Raw genomic sequence first — 17,461 nt, 5'->3', positions numbered from 1 at the left:
CGCGGTCATGCAACTGTCTTATTTAATTTTATTGTTGGTATTCTCTTCTAAAATGCAAGATCACTGGGGGGGAAGGGACTTTCAGCCATTTCATTTTCTGATGGAACAGTACCTGGCCTCTAGTAGGCTCTTAACAAATACTTGATAAATGAATTAATGGTACCTGATGCATATAGATGCTCAATAAATGTTCATTTTTATTTAAAATAATAGATGTATATTCATCACAGGTACATTTCAACAACATACATGCAAATAAGAGACTAATGCATCTCCGAATATGTATATATATATATATATATATTCAGAGATATAAAATATATCAGAAAAATAAACATTAATGTTTATCACCTATAAATATTTTCTGAGATATCTTATTGTAGTAGTTTACATTACCAAAACAACACCAACCATGTGGCTGGCTCAAAAACTTTGATGAGTATCAGAATCACCTAAAGAGCTGGTTAAATACAAATGTGTGTGGGTTCTGCTCTTTGACAGTTTGATTCAGTGGGTCTGTAGTGGGACCCAAGCAGCTCTGTTTTTCACAAGCTTCAGAGATGATACTGATGCCCACTATATGTGCAAACCCCTGAGGAATATTATGAACAATTTGAGTAAAGAGACTTGTCTGTCTTTGAATCATCCATCATGCCCAGAGGCAGGAGGCAATGGGGGAGGCTGGAAGGCAGGGTCATAATGACCATGTATTGATTGACTAATTGTATCAACATTTGTCTCCATAAATAGGAATTATTAGTGGGTGGGTCACCCTATACAACTTTAAAAAACTGATCTAGGACTTATTAGACGTTCTTTTGGAACTTTATTAAAATACAAAATCAAGAATCATACTGAGGGCCTGCAGTTGTAGCTCAGTGGTAGAGCTCTTGCTTGGCAAGTGTGAGACACTGGGTTTGATCCTCAGCACCACATGAAAATAAATAAATACAATAAAGGTATCGTGTCCATCTACAACTAAAAAATTTTTTAAAAGAATCATACTGAGCACAAAAGGGATTTCAGATCCATCAATATTCTATCTCAAACAGCACAAAACTAGGTTAGCTGATATCTTCCCCCCTTTTTGAATCTGCACCTGAGCAATTTAGTATAACTTCTGCATGACCAAGATAATGGCCTCCTGATAGATCACAAAGAAAACAAACATCCTGTTTATGCCAATACAGGGCTCTATTTTCATATCCCAGGAGTGACCTCAAGAAGCAGCTGAACATGCTGACCAGTTATTGTCTAAACATTAATTACACCCAAAGCAGCACTGTTGTTCTTGAGTCTTGGCAAATGCACTCTGACAACCAGATGGAGAACTGTGAGCAGTGGTATTCCATGGATGAATTCATTGAGCTCTCTGGGAGCTCATGCTGCAACTAACCTATCCTGGCAGCTCACTGCGCTCAAAATGAAATACCCTGCAGGAGAGAAAAAATAGCATAGGGGTTGAACTTTAGAGTCAACAGATTTGGATTCCAATCCCAGCTCTACTACTTATTACTTGCAAAGTTATTCAAACTCTCCAAACCTCAGTTGCCTAATCTTTGAATGTGGTGAAGTTTTGAGAATTAAATTTGATAAACCACATGAGCAGAAAGTAATGCTCGATTATGTTAGCCATTTATTAACAGTAGTAGTATGCAGGATCATTTATAGGAATATTCCTTTGGGTTTTGTGTTGTCTTTTCCCTGTCCCAGCTCCACACAGGTGTCCAGACCTCTTGGTACAAACTCCCTTGCAGAATTTGTAAAGTTCAAGTTACTGGTAGACAGCCTGTCTTCTTGGCAGCTGTTTTTTACAAAGCCAGAGCTCCTTGGAGGAATTATATAAGGAAGAACACATGAGAGAGAAGATTCCTCCATATAGGGAGGAAAAGACCAATTGACTGTGAATTCTACAAGCAGCAGGGGCCAGTGGCAGAGCCTCAAGGGGGATGAGGACTTGAGGCCCTAAGCATCGGAGCTTCCACTTGGGCATAGACCACAGGTGCCTCACTTGCAACGGATCTACTTTCTGCTATTAATTATGTGGGCTTGGACAATGAGGGCAGTGCAAAAAGTGTCACTGAGTTGAAGACTAGAAGCTCCTTTCCTTTTTTTGCAAATATTTTGGACATTTGTTGATTCTGGGGAGGTAAAGAGAACCCAATAAAAACTGCAATTGCGTTTCTCACTAGTCATGCAAAATGGAATCAGAAATTTTTTACTGTTTTTTGCTTGTTTGCAATACAGGGGTTCAAGCCCAGGGCCTCCTCCCTGCTAAGCAGGTAGTCTACCACTGAGCTACACACCCAGCTGTATTTCAATTAAAATACAATAAAGTATAAACCCAAGCTAGTGGAGTAATATTTACATCAACTATAGTAGCAGTACTAATATATCTATTGCTCCTATTTTTATTCCCCTCCTATGATGCAGAGGTAGATGCTTGGTGACTCTCATCCTTTAAAAATATTTTTAGGGGGAGAAAAAACTGCTATAAATTGTAATTTCTTGACCTGTTTTCAAATAACATGAATTTTTAAATTAAAATGAAGAAAAAAGTACTTTACAAGTGGATCATTTCATTTCATTAAAATAATGCTAATAAGCTTGCACAGAAAAAATTTCAAATCATTATTGGCTATTTGCTCAAAAATTGTAAATTCAGGTATTTTAATCTTAGTGTGAAATCATGACAGTTGTGGTGTCTATTACTGCCTAAGGTTGAGAAGTATAGTACCTACAGTTATCCCAGTTTCTGATCTTTTGATAAATTATTTCTGATAACTACTAAGTATTTCCACCAAATACCTGTCCATGTACTTGCCACAAACAGAGTGACTTCTTAGGGCAAAGCCTAAGAAGAGTGCGGGTTCCTACAGTGAACCTACCTGTAAATATAAGGGGTACTACAATTGACATGGCAGGCTCTTTTGACTCACTGTAAGCATTTTTATTTGTTAACTACACACATAATATCAAGAGCCAGCCTTTCAACTGACAACACAGTATACCTATTCTTCAAGGGCTCTCTGAATGTCCTCAGTATATAATTGTCTGCCATTAAATTGGTTTGTGATAATCCAAAAAGATAATCTAAGGTGAAGGTCCCCTCAAGCTAGGGTAAATATACCAGGGACATGCCAAGATTTTCAGGAGGTAGTCAAACACACAGTTTTAAAAGAATCAGTGTCTGGAACCTCAACTTCTAATAGCACCCTTCCCTAAAACTAATGGGTCTGAAAAAGTCTATATCCAAAACCACTCTTACCTCACTTCATAAAAGAGAAGTGCCATCTAAACCTTACTATGTTGCATTTCAAGGGACAAAGGGTTTCACCCTCAGGCCAAACCAAATGGAAAGCTCATTCAATGACTCTTTGAAGTACCATGAACCTATAAAAGTTTCCTGTATTTCCCTCTCATGTACATACTTCTGTTACAGGTGAAATCTGGTGTTAGAAACTGAATCTGGTAGAATGGAGAATAATGCAAATTTTGACCCAACAACTTTGCTTCCTCTTCTCCCAACTATTATCAGAAAACACATGGAAATTTAGGGATAAGGCCCAGGAGGAATTCAAAGCAAAAGGAGCACTGGAAAGAAATATTGAATGCTAAAAATGGCTTTTTCATGTAGTTATGGGTAAGCATTTTTCCAGCTATTCTCAACACTCATATTGAATCCTAAAAATGGCTTTTCTCTTGTAGTTAAGAGTAAGCATTTTTTCCAGCTATTCACTTCAAAATCACTTTAATAAGCCAAAGCTGTATAAGCTGGTACTGCTGCTTCTCGGAAATGTAACTGGAATATTTTCTGGAATTATCAAATTTTTAAAGATACACTGGAATAAATGTATGAGCAAAACATTAACATGATTTTTCCAGATTTCATATATGCATTATTTAAAAAGGAAGTTAAAAACCTATTTTATAAATTCACATTATAAAATATTCCATTTACAGATAATCTTTATTCTATTTCATCTTCTAAAATGTTTATTTTCTATCTCCTTATAACAAAAAATAAAATTACATACTTCCAGAGCAATTACTTTTAGTAGGTTTTTTCCTTTCCATCTTTAAATACATAGGGAAAATTTAATCATGATGTCTAACAAAGATAGTTATTTCTGATTTTTATATTTGATTTTATGTAATTATTCCCCAAAGTCAAATACAAGAATTTGTTATACACACACATACACACATACCAATAATTAGAGAAGGAACAGCATACCTTTAAAAATTGTGTTTCTCTCCTTATTAATGCCATATGATTTTTTCTATAAATTACATTGCATTACTACAAATTAAGTACATTGATTTATTGTCTCATTTATAATTTATTATATTAGATCTACAATATTTTAATCTTAACTCATTCTATTGCATATAATCCATTCTATAATTTATTTCTCAGTGGTTTTATAAAGCTTCTTGAAATACATTAATACATTTGATTTAAGATATTTTCTTGGCTTCTGGTAGTTTTGATCATGAGGACTACTTTTACCAATTAGGTTAGAAAATATGCTCTGAAAATTTAGTAAGCTAAAACTGCAGCCCCAAAGTTTTCCCTTTTAATTTTGCTTTGAGACAGGGTCTAACTAAGTTTCTCAGGCTGGCCTGAAACTTGCAATCCACCTGTCTCAACCTCCTGAGTAGCTGGGATTGCAGGCATGCACCACCATGCCTGACATACCTGATTTTTTTTAAGCAAATGATAAAATAAATTGTTTCAAAAATTATTGGACTGATGCACAAGGTCCTGGGTTCAATCTCAGCACACACACACACCCCCCCCCCCACACACACACATACACACAATACTGGCTTGGTAATGGTGTAATGAAATTACCAGTATTTCCATTCTCCGAACCCTTTCTGCATAGATCTGGTTAAATAAGTTGCTTTCAAGTAAAAGAGTAATGGTTATAATTAAGAGTCATTTGATAAGTCTTGATATAGCCTTTTGTTATTATTCCCAGAAAGGGAAAAAGCAAATGATTCTAATAGCTTTAACAATTCCTTTTGCAGATCAGGTCATTTCCAATTCATTGCTTGCAACAGATTTGAAGGAGGTTCTTAGCAAATAGTCACTTGATAAATTACATTGGGTGACAAAATAATAATAATAATAATAATAATAATAATAATAATAATAAAAAATTATTTTTGTGGGTTTTTTTTGGGCCAGTAACTCTGAAGGAATTCAAAGAATTGAGTGGCATCACTATAACAAACATCCCATTCTGATCTACACAGCTGTGCGAACCAAATATTTCAGTACCTACATGTATAACAAGGAAAATAGGAATAAAATTTATGCTAAACATTGTCTCATTCTAGCAATAATTATATTTATCCACAGGTACATCCACATATAAAGAGATCCTACTCATCTCATTAAAAGACAAATTTAAGGACCTGGGGATATAGCTCAGTTGATAGGGTGCTTGCCTTGCAAGCACAAGGCCCTGGGTTCAATTCCCAGCACTGAAAAAAACAAAAAAGAGAGAGAGAGACAAATTTATGCTGATCAAATTTATGTTCATTTTTAATAATTTATTAAAAGGTATAATGCAGTATTTTGGTTAGTTGTATGCTAATTTATATACAAAATTCTGTTTCAGAGGATATGATAGAGTGATCACTAAAACATTTCAAGCAGTAAAGCACCAAATTAGGAAAAATTATAGGACAGAAAAGAATGAATGTATAAATGTGAGGAGAAAAAAAATTTGTAAAATATTTGAAAGTTTAAAAAGAGCTTGATATATTTTGTGAATGTATAATGGTGCATTTCAAAGTTTCATATGTTTTAAATGCCACTGGTACATGCAAGTGATTAGGTAACAATTTTGTTTTAAAATGTCAAAATTGATTACACTACTGGTGTGACTCTGTACCATGTTCATTCAGAGGAAGGAGAAGTTGTGCTCCATTTGTGTACAGTGTGTCTAAATGTATTATACTGTCATATATAACTAATTAGAACAAATCTGAAAAAGATAAAAATTTAAAAAAACAATACCTTGTAAATCTGCCATGATCAAAACAATATTACTGTCATACAAAACAGGTGTATAGATCAATAGAACAGAGCAAAGAGGCCAGAAATAACATGTTATCAACAAGTATTTAACAAAGGTGCCAGGAATAAACAACGGGAATAGGATAATCTCTTCAATAAATGGTTTTGGGGAAACCGAATATCCACATGCAAGAGAATGAAATTGGACCCTCATCTTACATGATACACAAAATTAACTTGAAATTAAAGTCTTATGTAGAACACCTGAAAAAATAAAATATTGACATTGGACTTCTAGTTTCTGGTCTGGCATGTAAGAAGCTTGGACATTATCACTCCATTCTAACAACAAGTGAAAAGGAGAAGCAACTGAAAAATCAAAACTCTTCATAGATTTGTGAGAGAAATTATGTCACAGGGTAAACTGTTGCCCCCAACGTTGGAGAGACAGACAGATAAAGAGAATCACGATTTACTGGAGCATAAACCTACCAGCAGAAACCTCTGAGGGATCTGGTGCAGGGGAGGAAAATTTAAACTGACAAATTGCTGGGGGCTCAGTGTGGACAAGTGTGAGTTTAAAACTCCAGGAATGCAGAAAACATTCACTGTGATCCACACCAAACCATCTCCAAGCTTAAGTTGCCAAAATGACCAAAACCCAAACACAGCAGAGGTCTCCCAGGTTTCTGGTAGCCTAGGACCAGCCTCCAGGTATCTATGCTCAATCAAGAAAGTTTTCCACTCAGGACGATGGGAAGCAAACAAGAGTTGGGTTTTCTGCCCATTTTGGATATTCTCTGCATGATTTGTTCATTAACTGCTGCCTTTCACCCTCTCTTCCTTCTGAAAGGACTCCATTCATTAGCCACATGATCAGCACCCTTAGCAAAATCTGCAGAAGAGTTCCTCTTAAATATACAAAGAGCAGTTTTAAAATTTGCAGAAGATACCAAAATACTTAAAAAAAATAGTGTTACCAGCACTGTTTTTTTCTTACAGTAGAAGTTTTAAGATGGATGGTGAAAAAAATTAAATAAATAAAGGTGGATGGTGTCCACTTTATACAGTGCCACAAAAACTGATCATAGTGAATGGATATGCCGCTTCCAGAAGCTACAGAAGTGAGACAAAAGTCTCCCAGTCAGGTACTATCCCTTTTGCCCAAATTGAAATAGGTAGGCCCTCCAGGGGAGGAAAATTTCTATCTACATTTAACCATCCTTCTCTCTCCATAAACTTAGAAAGTAAGTCCATCCCTTCATTATGAACCAAGATTACTTGGATACATAAATCTCCATTTCTTTAATACACTGAAAAAGATTCAACTAATTAGGGCTATCTTAAGCCATTATTGTTAGCACGATACTGTCCTAAGTGCTATCTGTAGGTCACACAAAGGAAATAGACAGTGACCTTGTTTGCCCTTAATCATTCTAAACCTCTTCAACCTCTTCGCCAAGATTTTAAATCAGAATAATATTGCTTTTCTCTTAATCATGCCTCTGGATCATACCCCAAATACCATTTGAAAGGTATTGGTGGAAATCGCAAAGCAGCTACCCTTAGTGGAATTATTAATCTGTCTCTCTGAGGATCAATGGTACATAATCTCATGATGTAAATTTCCCTATGGTCTTTAAAATGTCATTTTAAATTTCAGACAGTGAACAAGTGAGCCAATATGGGATGAATTGGAAGCATTAACAATGTCAGATTTTACTTATGGAACTCTGAAAGGGGCCCTTTTCTGGAAGCATATTATAAAGGAGTTTTCTGGGCAAAGAGAAAATGCACTTCTTACCTCCCACCAACAAGTAGCTGTTAGGAAACAGTGTTTTTGCTTGCATAAGTGCCCTTGCGTGACCTGAGTGAAAGAGGTCAAATATTCCATCTGCATATACTCTGACAGGCCTGTCAACTGTGGAAGAAAGAAAACACTGTTAACAGAACTGCAGAATAAGGAATTCCAGTTACCTTCTATTAGGATAGTGCCATAAGAAGGTTTACCTAGATAAGATGCAATCTCTATGAATCATCAATTTCATATTAGTGCATGAAATTGATTTTAAATACAAGTTCTTCTAAAGACATCAAAGCAAAGCAAAAACAAAATTAAGATCAAACAAGAACACACATTGTTAGCCAACAGGAAAGACAAACACAGAGCACTGGGGAGTTCTCTTGACTCAGAGTGAAATCTAGATGTCTGAGCTGGCAGAATCGGCCTGGCAGGAACATCAAGACATGAGTAACTGAGGAGCTCAATGGAAAGGACAAATGACTATGTCCTTGAGTCTGGCAGTCTTGAATGAAGACTACGAATCCTATTTCAAAGGCAAAGCTGTGCTGGAGTTTGTTCATACTGCTCAAACACTTTTCTTCCCAACTTCAAGTCTCATTGGTAATCTGTGAGACATAGTAAGGGTGTTTTCATTGTAGAAATTGGCAAATGCTACAAATCAGGGTTTATTTCCCTCTGAAGGTCCAGTTGTTAAACATGTTCCAGAATATCATTGCACAAAGTCACTCCCTAACCTTTTTGGTATCATAAGAGATGGGGCCCTATGCCCCCAAATGGAGGGGAGTCAGGGAATAAGTGTTGCATATAAGGATGGTGCTTGGAGGTAAGCAATCAACACTATAGTCCTTCATGGTCCTACAGGACATTTGCTGAGCCAGGCCAAAGACCTATCCCCTTCAAGTCAGAAGGGGGAGTTTAGGGGTTCCATTAATTTGGTGGATGAAGCAAGTCACACATCCTGCTAGTCTGGAAAATGCCTGTTACATTTGTTGAAAGTTTTATCTGTTTGCAACTTTTACACCCTTCTCTACTCTCAACAAAGGAACAAGAAAGTGAAAATCCAAGAAGATCCAAAATTAGATAACAGGAGAAAGAAGTAGTTTCTCATAACAAAGTACTCTTGTCCCAAGCACATCTGTCACCTCTTCTCCATGGTTACATATACCATAGAGACATTTTATTATCTAAGAAGGAAAGAGATCTATGTGGTCACAACAATACTTCCCCCGAAACTCCCCAGTACTGTGGATGGAACACGGGGCTTTGCACACACAAGGCAAGTGCTCTATCACTGAGTTACACCCCCAACCGCACAATGGGTTTTTAAAAAGAGGAATATGAGAAGTCAGGTGTAGTGGCATGCACCTATAGTTCCAACTACTTGAGAGGCTGAGACAGGAGGACTCCATCTCAAAGAAAGGAAAGAAAGAAAGAAAGAAAGAAAGAAAGAAAGAAAGAAAGAAAGAAGAAAGAAAGAAAGAAAGAAAGAAAAGAGAGAGAGAGAGAGAAAGAAAGAAAGAAAGAAAGAAAGAAAGAAAGAAAGAAAGAAAGAAAGAAAGAAGAAAGAAAGAGAAAATAAAGGAAAGGAAAAAGAGGACCATGAGAACTTATTTTTCCTAATATTAACATTGTACCTATTAACCAACCTCTCACCCTTCCTTCACTTCCTACCCTCCCAAGTCTCTGGTAATCACTATTCTACTCACTAAACAATTTGATTTTATTACCCAATATATACATGAATCAAAATGTCACACTGTACCTCATAAGTATGTACAATTATATTCAGTAAAAAAAGATAAAATATAGAAAAACAGAACATGAGGATTATCAGTTAAATATGGTGAACTGAACATGTACATTTATCTCTACCTCCTCCCGGACACCAAAACAAATACAAATAAAAGAGTTTAAAAGGTATCATTTTGCAGGACTCAGTGGCACATGCCTGTAATCCCAGCAACTCAGGAGGTTGAGGCAAGAGGATCACAAGTTTGAGGCCAGTCTCAGCAACTTAATGAGACCCTCAGAAACTCATCAAGACCCAGTCTTAAAATAAAAATGACTAGGAATGTAGCTGAGTGGTGGTGTGCTTGTCTAGCATGTGTGAGGCCCTGGGCTCCATCCCCAGTTTGGTGAGGGGGAAGGCATAATTTTCACCAAGGTTAGAGAGAACAAGGAAGACAGTGACAATGAATGAGAGATGTCAAAAACATTTTGTAGTCAGTTGTCAAGTGTTAAGTGCCTACAGGAAATAAGAATTAGAGGTGGGCAAGAAAGGAAAGGGATTGCTGATTTTACTTATAAACCTAAGTGTCCTACTGACTTTAAAAAATAAATGCATGTATTATATTGATATTATAAATGAATTTTTATTATAATTAACACATTAATTGTACAAATTAATGGAATTCACTGTGATATTCCATACATGCATACATTGTACCTTGATCATATCCATTCACCCTTTTATCTTCATCCTTTCCTTCCTCCCTATCCCCTTTCCAGTCCCTAGTAATCCTCTTCTACTTTCAGATTGTCTTTTTGTTTGCTTGTTTGTGAGAAAACATACTTGTCTTTCTTTGAATGCTTTAAAAAGAAAGAAATCAATGGAAACCTCTATTGAATGATCTTTAGAACTTAGATTTCAAATAGTGATTATTTCTTGATGCAATTCAACTGCATTAATTTAGAAACAAATAAATGTTACATTAATAGATTCAGATGGTACAATGTTTTTAATAAATTTCTAATAAAATATCTAGATATTTATGTCAGATTAGGAACTGCAACTATTTTCAATTTTACACTATTTTGAACAAACAGAATTGCCTTCACAGGATCATACTGTATTCTAAATAAAGCACAGTAAACAGAAAATGCTTCGAAATAACAAACTGTCTAATGAGGGATCCTTGGTTTCAATGCTTTTATTCAATTTGAATTCAATTGAGAAAATTTGTTTTAAGATATAAACCCCATGGGACAGCAGATGGCAGTTTTGTAGAAGTTTTGTTAATGATTCAGAGGTGATCAGGATAAATGAATTCAGGAAGCAGGGAAGAAAGAAAAGAAAGATGACATAATTATGGGGAAGAAGGACGTTTCGTAAATTTGAGAGTATTTGCAGAGTTGATTTTGCAGTAAGTTCACTTTTTAAAATTGTAATGTTTCAGCAATTTCTAGACTGTGAGAAGCTTTATGAGACCAAAAACAAGAGAACCTGGTGTCTTTATCTCTTCAAAAATTAAACTTCAAGGGATCAAAAGGGGGGAGAGAGAGACAGAGAGAGACACAGACAGAGAAGGAAAGAGGACCTGCAGATTGAAATTTAAAAGACATATCAATATCAACTTATTGTAATGTGTGGACATTACTCTTTCTTGTTCACACACCATCCATCCTGAAGGATAGTGTTCAAAGCCCGAGCATGTTTTCACTGAGCTCCATGATCATAGGCTGAGGACCATGCCTCACAGAGCAGCCCCTTGTGATGGACAAAGCAGAGATTTGAGGTGAAAGGGACTCAAAGTTGAATCCCAGTTCTACCCAGTTGGGACATTTAACAAGTTACTTTTCAGTTCTTTAAGTCTCATTTGCCTCCTCTGCAGAAAGGACAAAGTCATAAACACCTCACATAGTTTTTATAAAGATTAAATGAGATGGAGTACAACAGATGTAAAATAAGTTCTGCTTCCTTTTCTTTTCCCCAGAAAAGTAAGGTCTTTTTATGCTTGGACCTGAAGCTCACTATTTAACTTGAGGTCAAATCTGTTTTCTTCATAGCCACCTTGTTATGGATTGGATCTTAAATGTCTCCCACAATCTCATGTGTTGAAGACTTGGTCCCCAGCTGATGTCAGTATTGGGAGATGGTGGAAACTTTAGGAGGCTGGACCCAGTTGGAGGAAATTAGGTAATTAGGGACATGCCCTTGAAGGATATATTGGAACTTCAGCCCTTTCCTTTCACTTTTTCTTGCTTCCTGTCCACCGTGATATGAGCAATTTTGCTCCACCATATGCTCCCTGTCATGATGTTCAGCTTTGCCATAGGCCTGAAGCAACAGGGCCAAGTGACCATGCAGTGAAACCTCAGAAACTGTGAGTCAAAATAAATCTTTCCTCCTTTTAAGTTGTTTAACTCAAGTGTTTTATGACAGAAGCAGAAAGCTAATACACACCTGGACTTTCATTTGGCATCACTTGGATTTATTGCTGGGTAAGACCAACTTAAGAATTATCTGGGCTCTTTGTTAAAAATGTAGATGTCCAGACCCTGTCCCTGATTTGAGGTTTTGGTGTGGGTGGGGAATAGAGCATGGATTCTACTCTAACAAGCTAACCAGGTGATTCTTGACACATTAAAGTCTGCTCTGAGTTACCTCCCCAAGTCTCTGGTTGCCCTTTTCAAAAGAAGCTCATGAAAAAGCTTACTAACTCGGCTCATCTTCTTCCTCACTTCACTCTTTTCAAGGCTATTCTTAAAGAAGAAGCAGAGTGTCATGGTTAAGAGGTTAAGCTCTAACAAAAATAGGTTTGAGATATCAAATAGCTTTACCACTTAGAAGTGGTTCTCCAAGTGTGCTCTGAGAGTGGCAGTATCACCCAGGAACTTGTTAGAGCAGCAACTCTTGGAATCAGAAACTAGGGGTTGGGCCCAGCCATCTGTGGTTAATTTTAAATTTTTTGGTACCAGGGATTGAATCCAGTGGTGCTTACCACTGAGCCACACCACCAGCCCTTTTTATTTTTTTTTATTTTGAGACAAGATCTCACTAAGTTGCTTAGGGCCTTGCTAAGTTGCTGAATCTGGCTTTGAACTTGCAATCCTCCTGCCTCAGCCTTTGGAGTCTTGGGGATCACAGGCATGCAATCCACTGTGCCCAGTAGCTATCTGTGTTTTAACAAATACTCCAGGTGATTCTGATGCAGACTCAAGTGTGAGAATCACTGCCACATAGTAGCTGATAAACTTAGGCAGGTTCACAACTTCTCTAAGCCTTCATTTCTTTATCTGTGAAATACTAAGTCCTAGCTGTATAGAACTATGATAGTTAAATTGCATGATACACATAAAGACCTTAGTACATAGTAAGGATTTAATAAATATCCATTATTGTTGTTAAGCAAATTGTCCTTTGTCCCATGTATTCTTCTAAGTTTAGATTGGTTGTTTTTGGCAAAGGCAAGTAAATAATAAGTTATGTTATTGTAACTGGGTCAAAACTTACCTGTTCAACTAGTCTTATTTTTTACTCATCCCAATCAACTTGAATTACACATTTATTCTCATAGACCTCTCTATCTCTATGTCTTCATTGTTTTGGTTCCATCCTTCTGGGAATACTTTTGCCATTTCTGCCCACACAGTTCAAATCTTATTTCTTGCAAAAGTATCAACTCCATTTTTCTCCCTCACAGACATCTTGCCTGACCACTCCAGGCCAAATAAATTTGCCCTTTTCTCAACTGTCAGTCATCATATGTGTTGCAGGAGTTAGCCCCTAAGCACATGCAAGCATGCTACTTGTGGTTTTTATTTCATATCTAATTGTCTTGTCTCTTTAATTATCATGAAAACCTTGGGAGACAAATGATATTTTATATTTTTAAATCTCTTCACTATTCATTCTCTGGTATAGCCTAAAGAAAGAATGAACGAATTTCTATACCAGAGCCCAGTCTTTTTAAGGCATGATTGAAAGATTTTTTTTAAATGCTGACTTTTAAGAATAGTAATAATTACAGTAGCTTAGGTTCATAAAAGCCTTCATGGTTAAAAATATGCTTTGGACCAGATGTGGTGGAACCTGGTATAGGAGGATCGCAAGTTGGAGGTCAGCCTCAGCAACTTAGCAAGACCCTGTCTCAAAATAAAAAACTAAAAGGGGCTGAGGATACAGCTCAGTGGTAGAGCACCTGTGGGTTCAATCTCCAGTACTGAAAAAAAATGCTTTGGTACTTTTAACTGAATTTAACTATCACAAAACCCTTGCAGAACAGGTATTATTGTACCCATTTTGCACATGAGGAAACAGACTCATATCTCTCATGACTTGCCCATGGTGTTGAACTAGTAAATGGCAGAGCTGGGGCTCAAATTCATGCATTAGGCTGCATCTTTTACTTGGATAGTTTGATTGGTCTAGGTTACCAATGGTAACATTTACCCTTCTTGCACTGTGCTATAATCTTTAAATTCAACTCTAATTAAAAACAAGCAATGCTCAAATAATGATGGGGCTTTATGATACTTCAACTATCAAGATAGAACCCATTTGAGGAACAAGAACAGCCTCACCTGGTGTTCCTAAGCGGGCCTGAGCAATGGTCAGTTTTTCATGGGGTGCTTGGCACTGGCAGCTGGTTTCATCTGCAAATGGGCAGGTGCAGTCAGGGTCTAGAAGGGAAAAAACAAAACAAAGGGAGCACAGTCTCACAAGTTTTCCTTCAGCACCATCTTCCCCTGAAGTTGACTACACAGGTATGAATAAGAAGTAGAATATATCTGCTAAACCTCTCAGAGAAATATTGTACTGCTAGAAATAAAGATGGTATTGTCATGACCTCCCCGCTGCTTTCTTTTTTACTGATGCTTCAGAAATAATAGCTTTTCAGTGTCTACCTCTGCCAGGTACCAGATGAGCTACTCTGGATCCATACTCTCTTTTAGGCTTCACAACACCCTATGATGGAGGCACACTTCTATAGTGCAGGATAAATACAATGACTATTTCACAGAAAAGGCAACTGAGGCTCAGCAGGTTTAATAAAGATGCTAAGTCAAACCCTTGTAAAGGCCTAATGCCCAGCTTTGAGCATTTCCCAAGCAATGAGGGCAGTCTTCAAACATTTAGACTCACCCACACCCCGGGTACTCGGCTGAAAGGAGCATCATACTCGGAAGCGTGGCACGACATCTCCTTTATTTCACAGGCCAGCCTGGCCAATCATAAACTCTGACGTCTCTTCAGTGCAAAGACCAAGTCCGTTATCTGTGCTCTGGGAGGGCCTAAATATACAGCAATTCTGGCGGGCTGCAGACAACTGTTACTGTGGTAGCTTTGCCAGCCACCAATGGCTGGAGGCCCCGCCCCAGGCAGCTTAGGCTGGAGCTCTGGGGAATGCTATGAGAAAGATGTAGTCACTTGGAAGCCTGCCCAGGAAGTGGCCCTGCATTTTTTAGTCAGCCTCTTAAAATGAAAATCTCACTCTCTCCAGACAGGGGAAGACAAAGAAGGCGGTGTTTTTGTAAACAGGGTAGATGCAATCCAGAGTTGTCCTTTTGTAATCTTTGAACTATGTCATTACCACAGTCAGCACTACATCATCTTTGGTCATTTTTAAGCTCAAGTTGACTAGTCACTGTAAACAGTAGTCATACTGCTGCATGAATAGTTTCTTAGAGATGGAGACAGGTGTTCCTTAAGTTGGGAAGATTCAACTGAAGAAGGATCCATACATTTTCTAAAAAAAATTTTATTGATGTATGATAATTATACCTAATAGTGGAATTCATTTTGATATATTCATACATGCATATAACATAATTTGATCAATTTCATTCCCTAGTTCCTCCCCTTTCTCTTCCCTCCTTCTCTCCCTGATTCCCTTCCTCTACCCTGCTGGGCTCTCTTCTATTTTCTGAAGATTCCATTTTTCCTTTTTTCTCGCTAGCTTCCACATATGAGAGGAGAATCCACACACTTGAACAGAAACTGAAACCCACTTCTGCCATTCATTTATTCAATCATTCATTCATTCAAATACAAATCAGGCACTGTCTTAGAATCTGAGGCTAGAAGTGGGGATAAGACCAGTCCCTGCCCTTAAGAAGCCCCTATTCTCTGCATTGACTAGAATGGATCTATGTCTCGGCCCCATCCCTTCTCCCCATTGTAATGCCTTCCACCCTAGAAATGGGAGTCCTACCCCAGTTTTGTTTGGAGACCTTCCAGTTGCCTGAGACTTTCTTAACCCACACCCTCTTTCAGGGCTCTGGAAGCAAACCAAAACTTGGGACAAAGATTCAGAAAGCTTGAGTCCACTGTTGATTCTTTTTCAGACTTATTAAGGTGACCTTGTGGGTCGTGGTGGATCAGTATAGCATTTGTAATGTGGCAAAGGGGTATAGTGACAAGAGTAGGAACTCTGTGCCTGCAAAACCAGGGTTCAAATCCCCTTTGCAGCACTTATTGGCTATGTGTTTTAACTTGGCTCTTCTGGTAAAAAGGAACTGGCACCCACTAAAGTTAGCCCAAGGGATGAGGAATTTATTTTAAGGCTACCCTGGCACAGAAACTATGGAAAAGGAAGAAAGGAGCAGAGTGTGGCCCCAGAATGCCAAGTGTTCTGTACCAACCTGGTTGTTCCCCAAACATGATTCTTTCTATTCCATTTCCATTCACCCTATATCCTTCTACCACACTGAAGTGTCTGCTTCCCTTCCATTCCCCATAACTTCAGCTTGATGATGGTTTATCATGGCCTTCTCAGCCTCCCTTCAGAACACTCATTTATCAACTTCTGATTGTGTCTTTCAGTCTCATCTCCTGCTACCAACTTATTGCTTCTTTCTATGTTGCCTGATTCAAATTCCTAAGGCAGGGCTGGGGGTAGGGCTCAGTATAGAACCTTTGCCTAGCATGTGAAAGGCCCTGGGTTCCATTCCTAGCATCACACAGATATAAAAAATAAGATCCTAAGGCAGATTTTGACTGGCCAAGCTCATCTTTTCACATCAGGCCATAACCAGGATGAGCTGGAGTTGGAAGGTGAACACCCTATAGACCAACAGCGGTGGCGAGGAAAGTCATGAGTGGCCTATTGCCACTTTAGCAGAAGCTTTGGATGGGACAAGACAAGTCTTTCACTTTGTGTGCTCTTAAAAGCAAGTTCCTTAGCTTATTGGAACGTCAGCTTCATCTGCAAAATGGGTAACTATCTTATAGGGTTATTATGAAAAACAGATAATATGTATAACATACTTGATACTCAATAAATTATTGTTATTGATACCATTACTCATTCTTATATAACATATACAATACTACATATTTTGAAATAATAATAGCATAGTTCTCCATAGGAACAAGTAAATTGACTTATGAATGGACTTATAGTACATGATCTAAATGGGCAAATCAGTTGACAAATGAAACTAGCTTACATTAAAGATGCATTACCCTTTAATATACATGGACAGTGAAACTTCTTCACATGATCTAAAATAAATTACTATTTGGAGAGCTTTTACACTCTAGTTACAAAGTTTATTAAAGAGATGAGGGTTGCCATTTTCTAAGAAAGGTGTATTCTAGAGGGTGTGAAATCTGATAATTAAATCAGAGATAGATAAATTTGTAAAGTAACAATAATTACTCAAAGGTTAGGAAACGGTTTATGTACACTATGTATTTTGGTCCTAATTATTTTGCCCTAGCAGTAGGAAAAAGGGGGAATTGAACTGAAGAAACACTCAAGATTCTTAGACAATTAGAATGGAGAGACCTCAAAAAGGAGATACTGAAATTCCTGATAGAGAAGAGGATCCCGAAAAATTAAGTGAAGAAATAAATACATGACATATTTGTACCTAGGTTTGTTGAAGCAGATCAGGTG

General features: G+C 37.5%; 1 protein-coding gene across 1 annotated transcript in view; it reads right to left on the bottom strand.

The window, feature by feature from the left end:
- Positions 1-17,461, bottom strand: part of Pcyt1b (phosphate cytidylyltransferase 1B, choline) — a 64,017-nt gene that overhangs the window by 29,646 nt on the left and 16,910 nt on the right. Inside the window, 3 exon segments of the mRNA XM_047535072.1 lie at positions 7,839-7,955; positions 14,142-14,225; positions 14,228-14,240. Of these exon segments, the coding sequence (XP_047391028.1) occupies positions 7,839-7,955; positions 14,142-14,225; positions 14,228-14,240 (214 nt within the window).

This window comes from Sciurus carolinensis, chromosome X (genome assembly GCF_902686445.1).
Source record: "Sciurus carolinensis chromosome X, mSciCar1.2, whole genome shotgun sequence".
NCBI classification, from domain to species: domain Eukaryota; kingdom Metazoa; phylum Chordata; class Mammalia; order Rodentia; family Sciuridae; genus Sciurus; species Sciurus carolinensis.
Note: the sequence above shows the minus strand (reverse complement) of the source record. Positions and strands in the feature narration are given on the sequence as shown.